General features: G+C 41.4%; 1 protein-coding gene across 2 annotated transcripts in view; it reads left to right on the top strand.

The window, feature by feature from the left end:
• The window catches only part of LOC115210557, a 118,537-nt gene that overhangs the window by 378 nt on the left and 110,659 nt on the right, over nt 1–7,500 (top strand). For both annotated transcript variants that reach the window (XM_036502341.1, XM_036502342.1), the window contains exon 1: nt 1–140. This exon is cut by the window's left edge. In XM_036502341.1, coding sequence (XP_036358234.1) covers nt 35–140 — 106 coding nt within the window. In that variant the 5' untranslated portion in view covers nt 1–34. The remainder of the gene's footprint in view (nt 141–7,500) is intronic.

Here is a 7,500-nt window from a genome sequence, read left to right as displayed (position 1 = left end):
TATATATGTATAAACTGTGACATTCTTTGACGAAATGTGGTTTGATCTTCGAACAACACTATGTTTGATCGTTCTCAGCTGTTTGTTAACATTTTCCAGAGCTGTCAATCTTTTTGCGGGTCTTCAACTTGATTTTGTCGGTAAGTTCATCCAGAATATCTTCTCCATAGTTTTTATTACTATTAAGTATGTTTTTTATTATTATGTATGTTTTTTTTAAGTATGTGCAATAGAACCCAAAGTTTTCGTGATAATTTCATGGACAGGTTTCCTGAGAAGCTGAGCAAAAAAGACGTCATGAGTTACCAACCTGCAGGAACAATTTTATAATCTTTTACAGGGACACCATCAATTTTCCGGAATCAATTTTCCAGCATCAATTTTCCGGAACCTTTGGTTCCAAAGCATTTCCAAATTGCTGATTTTTCCGTACCAGGAATGATCACTTTGGTCAACACAAAGTAATACTTAATTAAATGAAACACAGGTAGAAGTTCCTGCTGGTATTCGAGAGGATTATAAAAGGTTCCAGACCATCAGGAACGCCAAAGTCGGTGTTGTACCTCTAATGCGTTATTGCATTGTTGTTGTTGCTTAGACCAGTCGATTCTGATTCAGTAGGCCTATGACCAAATTCGTTCCACCCGTGGCCATCCCATTTCTTTATATTTAAGACAATGTCTCTATTATATCTACATCGATTATCTAAAGCAGTGGTTCTCATCCATTTTTTTTACCTATGGGCCCTTTTGAATATTGTTTATTCTGTTTTCTTTATTGCCCACAAGGGGCTAAACATAGAGAGGACAAACAAGGATAGACAAAGGGATTAAGTCGATTACATCGACCCCAGTGCGTAACTGGTACTTAATTTATCGGCCCCGAAAGGATGAAAGGCAAAGTCAGCCTCGGCGGAATTTGAACTCAGAACGTAACGGCAGACGAAGTACCTCTAAGCATTTCGCTCGGCGTGCTAACGGTTCTACCAGCTCGCCGCCTTATTTTATTCAGGTGGACCCCTTGAGCCATTCGATATTCAAAAACTAGTTTTATACATACTTCTTTCAAAATTCCTGTTTTGTTTATAACACTCTTCCTTACGTAAGCTGAACTGAGTAAAATGTCAGAGAAAGAAACCAACCGAGTCGTTTCTGGCAGTAAATACATCAAATGCAGCATAAAATAATACCGTGGATCCCATTTGCTGTTTTGATTGTGTGAACCCCAACATCTTTATATTGGACCCCAAATGTCATATGAACTCCGGTTGAGAGCCACTGATCGGAGGTGTCATTATGTTTTTTTTTTTAAACGGCAGGATGAGATATGACGGAGATTTCACTGCTATTTCTAACAGGCTGAGGATCCACGTAGAAGTTTGCTTAGTTGCTACTGTTGTTTAACACTTGATCAATCTTGATTGAACTAATTTTTTCTCAAAGGTGTTCCAGCCGCGACTATCTCGTCTCTTTTGTATATCATGGACTACATTGTTCAATATATCCTCCTTTAATTAAGACGGTAGATTCTGATTTGAAGGAGAGTTACCTGTTATTTCTAGCATATCGAGCGACCATATTGAAGCTTCTTCCTCTGGACAATGTTCAGTTGTTGTGCTTTAACATATTTTCCCGACATAGACATAGTACCACGTATTGTGGTAGAGAGAGAGAGAGAGAGAGAGAGAGAGAGAGAGAGAGAGAGAGAGAGGAGAGAGAGAGATGAACTGGCCCTCCGTCGGTTACGACGACGCGGGTCCCAGTTGATCCAATCAACGGAACAACCTACTCGTGAAATTAATGTGCAAGTGGTTGAGTACTCCGCAGACACGTGTACCCTTAACGTAGTTCTCAGTGAGATTCAGCTTGACACAGAATGGGACAAGGCTGGCCCTTTTGAATTACAGGTACAACTCATTTTTGCCATGTGAATGAACAGGAGAAACGTGAAATAAAATGCTTTGCTTAAGGACGCAACGACCCACCTGGTATCGAACCTATGACCTTACGGTTGTGAGCTGGATACGCTAACCACTTAGCTACAGGAGGTGATTTGTAATATCGATCCCGAAAGAATTAAAGATACAATCAATCGGCGGGATTTGGATTCAGGACACAGATACATCAGATACCACAAGGTACTATGTCCGATGCTCCACCGATTCTGTAATTCCACCATCTTTAGATACATAAATATATTGATTTCTATCATAGACAAAAAGCCTCACACTTATTGGGTGGTGGGGAGTGACAGTCGATTATGACAATCCCAATACATAACTGGTATTTACTCATATCGACCTTCCACCCCAAAAAGAATGGAAGATAAAATTGATTTCAGTGGGATTTGAACCTGGAGTCTGACGCTCTGTCGATTCTGCCGATCCACACACTGACTCATTTTACAGAAATATATTCACCATCATCGTCGTAGTCGTCTTCGTCGTCATCACCACCACCATTACTATCACCACCACCACTACTATCACCACCACCATCATCATCAGTCGTTCAAGAATTTGGACCTGGAGATCTCCATTTCCAGCGACTTCGAGGGCCACCTCCCCATAGTGACGGGCGTCAACGAAGAGCCCTCGACTACAAGACGGCCAAAGTTTTTTTTCCGAGGTCTGGGGTCTCCCGTCCCTAAGCCCTAGACCATCACCTAATCACTCTTACCCGTCTTGTTGCTTAACAACAACAACCATCATCATCATGCTCACCACCGCCACCAGCACCACCACCGCCACCAGCACCAGCACCACCGCCACCAACACCACCACCACCGCCACCAGCACCACCACCACCGCCGCCGCCGCCACAACCACCACCGCCGCCGCGCCACCACCACCACCGCCGCCGCGCCACCACCACCACCGCCGCCGCGCCACCACCACCACCACCACCAGCAGCGCCGCCGCCAACACCACCACATCACCACACCACCATCACCACCACCACATGCGCGCATGTGTTAGCGTGTATGCGCGTGTGTGTTTATATTTGTCCCACACCACCGCTTGATAGCCGATGTTGGTTTGTTTGCGCCCCCTTAACTTAGCGGTTCGGCATAGAGACTGATAGAATAAGTATAAGGCATTAAAAAGAAGACGTACTGGGAGGGTGATTCATTGGAGGCTCACAATTCTTCAAGGCAGTGCCCCAGCGTGGCCGCAGTCTTATGACTAGAATAGGTAAATGATAAAAGATAAACAACAGCAGAAAAGTAAGAAAAGCTACAACAAATGAACAATATTCATCACTCAGGAGCGCCATTCGCATGAAGAAACAATAGTTAAGTATGAGTATATTTAATACAGAGTGCGCAATAAATTACATTTATTCGTGTATGCTGCTGTTGTGTATAAGTTGCACCCCTAATTTAGGGTTAAGTTTTGGTACAAAATGTTTTCCATTCATATTTAAGCTTGATATCAGCTTTGCCCCGTGTGTAAGTCACAACCCAGTTTTTCCAGGTTAAATCAAGTTTAAAATAACAAGACTTATACAGAAGTAAATACGGTACTTTACAATAAAGAAAAGTTTCAAGACAGAAAAACTTCACCGGAGAAAGATGAAATTACTTCTAAATATATTTAATCTTTATTCGATGAAAAGTCTTTCCCGAAATGTTATAATTCTCTTTCTCCCGAAGACTTGTACTTAGGCTAGTTTGAGAGGTTTTTGTAGTTACGACCTCGATATCGTGATCGAGATTTGAGTTGGTGTAAGCTTTAGATTGTAGAGTGCGATCTGGGAGGCGATACTGTCTAAACAAGAGTAACTCACTTTTATGTTTTAGGTGTCGAAAATGTTCATGTCCTATTACACGACGTTGTGAAATGCTTATGTGGGGTGGGTAGTGGGGTTATGTGTCTTCAGAGTTCAAATTCCACTGAGGTCGACTTTGCCTTTCATCCTTTCGGGGTCGATAAAATAAGTACGAGTTCAACACTAGGGTACCAGCAGCATCTGCAGCCAAAAGAACAACAGCAAAAACAGCAGCAACAACAACAAGAACATCGACCATAACAAAGTTTGTAGTGAGGACGACCCATGAGGGGATACTCTTTTGCTGGAATGGCAGCGAAATCATCACAATATTTCTCACCCGCCCTAAAAAGTTCGGTACACTTTATTGACGAAGCATCATGTAAAGGTGAATGGAAAGAGAGCATAAGTTAGCCTCTCACCCGAAGTTTTGATAGCAAATATCCGGAAGACGGTAGTAAATGACTGTGTCGATTAAAACTTGGACTCCATGTGGGAAACGGTACAAACCCCGATGGAAAGAGCCATGAAAGAAATATGGGTGGATATAGATCATGTGACCAGAGCAAGGCACTTTGAGAAGCTTTTCTAATCGCATACTGCTTCCGTTGTATATAACGAATTTTTATTCAACCGGACGGCCATTTGCATCAACAACAACAACAAAATAACGATAGTTTAATTATATTTGAGTCAATTATTTTTCTTTCATGCTTTCTCTAAACTATTCTTTCTTTCTTTTTCTTCTTCTTCTTTGATTTTTTTTTGTCCAGTTTCGTGTGAACGATCAAAGTTTCCTCTCAAAATACCTGTCACTCTAATCAAACACTTACGTCTCCCAAACTTTTCCCAAACTTAGCGCAGACCCTAAAATACACATTCTGCTGGCCCTTCTTATCACCACCACCACCTCCTCCTCCCAATACTACTACTAACACTACAACTACCAACACCATCACTACTACTACTACTACTACTACTACTACTACTACTACTACTACTGCTACTGCTGCTGCTGCTGCTACTGAGCCAGCCTACAATGAATCTTCGCGCTATCAGGAGCGAGGGAAGTTACAGAAGTTGCGATATTTCATTGTCGCAAGGCGGCGAGCTGGCAGAAAGGTTAGCACGCCGGGCGAAATGCTTAGCGGTAGTTTGTTTGTCTTTACGTTCTGAGTTTAAATTTCCCCGAGGTCGATAAATTAAGTACCAGTTGCGTACTGAGGTCGATCTAATCGACTGACCTCCTCCCCATAAATTTCGGGCCTCGTGCCTAGTGTAGAAAAGGATAATTCATTGTGGTTGATGCGCATGATACGTTGCAACATCGAAAGGTACGTCGCCCAGACCGGCACCTCGAAGGTACATCGTTTGCGCTTCCAAGAACCCTGAGACTTCATTTGTGCTTCAGGGGGAAAAGAACACACGGTACTTATACACGAAATTTGTTTCTATAGCTGCTGGTTTAAGGTGCTCAGTGTGTCCCTAGGTGTTAATAAACTCCGTTGTCGCACCTCCACGTCGCGTCGATGTGTGCGCTCCTTCGAGATGCGAAGCAGGGTGGACATATCACCTCGGTTGTGACGGACGCAGCACGGGTGCGAATATCAAGATACTGTTCGCCATTCTTTTGGAGAGGAATCCCAGACGGGCGGTTGGATGGGGAACGTGGAACCAGATACGAACCACAGCCATCGACAGGGCTACACGAAGTGAGAGAGTGGAAGCCTTATGTGCCACGTGGCACGAAAGGAAATAAAAACAAAAAACGCTTGTGTGACACGAGTGCCCTTGTATGACACGAATGCCCCTCTCTAAATGCTCAAAGCTGTAAAAGCAGGCAAGGATAGGCTGGGGCTACAAACACGGCACTTCTCAAATGGATAGCCGTTTAACCTATTTGAGGTTTTTGGCCTTCTGGTAGGTTTTGTTTTCCTTTCTGCAGGAAGTTCAAATCCTTTCTTATTTTACCAAGCAATCTAGGCGGGTGGGATTGTTGATTTACTTACGGACGAGCCGACCATGTTCAGATTGTTCGGTTTACATGGCTATCAGTTGTTGGTCTCTGGTTATCGGATATTTGACCTACCTGACATATGTATCTCTCTGTCTGTCTGTCTGTCTGTTTGTCTCTTTTTTTGTATACATTTATACATATATTGTTTGTGAATGTGTGTGTATGTGTGTGTGTGTATGTGTGATGTATAAAAAGGAAATAAAAATTAGAATAAGTCGTTGGAAGACAGCAGGAGTAAGAGAACGGAAAGGGAATTTTGTGAAGGTAGAGGGAAGTGGGGAGTAGGGGAAAAGAGAGAAAGGGACTGAGAAAAAGAGGGCGAGAGAGAGAAAGATAGAAAGAGGGAGAGAGATATCGAGTGTTGGAGCGACAATGTTTAGGATGGTCGACTTGAGAAAACAATTTCCCGTGTTCGAAATTATTAAGAAAACAAACACCGTGTTGCAGAGTTAAATGTAAGAAAAATAAATAAAAACAAATAGATAAATAATGATATTAAAATGATCCTCCGTCGGTTTCGACGACGGCTAATCCTGTTGTTCGTTCAACTATAAATCTCTTATATATTCATATATATATATATATATATATAATATATATATATATATATATATATAATATATATATATATATATATATATATATATATAATATATATATCTATATATATATATATATATATATCTAATTGAGATTCATTTGAATTAGGTACTTAATTTGAAGCGCCAAGTCAGTCCGGTATTATCCTCACAACTCGAAGTAAAGTGAATAAAATCAAAATAAACAACTGGATATCAAGAACTGATGCAGTACGACCGTTTCAAGCGCCTTCATTTAATAGAACAATGCAATCATTACATCAATTTAAATGTAGGGCTATCATCAGCTACACAAATAAAGAAATAGAATTTCAATCAGTCGGACACATTAATATAAATTTACTCAAATACTTTAACAGAGCACGAAAACGGAAGAAATCCATGTTGTCTTTATTGTAGCTAAGAATAGACTAATGATTGCATTGTTCAATTAAATGGAGCTGCTTGAAACGGTCGTACTGCATCACTTTTTGATATCCTGTTGCTTATTTTGATATCTATATCTATCTATCTATCTATCTATCTATCTATCTATCTATCTATCTATCTATCTATCTATCTATCTATCTATCTAGAGAGAGACAGAGACAGAGAGAGAGAAAGAGAGAGGGTGGCGAAAGAGAGAGGTCCACACTGTTTAATTGCATGGCCTTCGTGATTGCAATTCCTATTCAATCAATCAAATTCACTTATTAGGTGAGACTTTACGATATTTCAGTATTTTGTCGTTAGTATTGTGGCTATGTAAGGTGGCGAGCTGACAGAAACGTTAGCACGCCGGGCGAAATGCTTTGTGCTATTTCGTCTGCCGCTACCTTCTGAGTTCAAATTCCGCCGAGGTCAACTTTGCCTTTCATCCTTTCGGGGTCGATAAATTGAGTACCAGTTACGTAATGGGGTCGATGTAATCAACTTAATCCCTTTGTCTGTCCTTGTTTGTCCCCTCTATGTTTAGCCCCTTGTGGGCAATAAAAAATAAGAAACGTTAGCACGCTGAGCGAAATGCTTAGCGGTATTCCTCTATGTTTAGCCCCTTGTGGGTAATAAAGAAATAGGTATTCCGTCTGTCTTTACGTTCTGAGTTTTCCGTCGAGGTCGACTTTGCCTTTTATCT

This window comes from Octopus sinensis, linkage group LG4 (assembly GCF_006345805.1).
Source record: "Octopus sinensis linkage group LG4, ASM634580v1, whole genome shotgun sequence".
Taxonomy (NCBI): domain Eukaryota; kingdom Metazoa; phylum Mollusca; class Cephalopoda; order Octopoda; family Octopodidae; genus Octopus; species Octopus sinensis.
The sequence above is the reverse complement of the archived record's forward strand: the minus strand, read 5'-3'. Positions and strand labels throughout refer to the sequence as shown.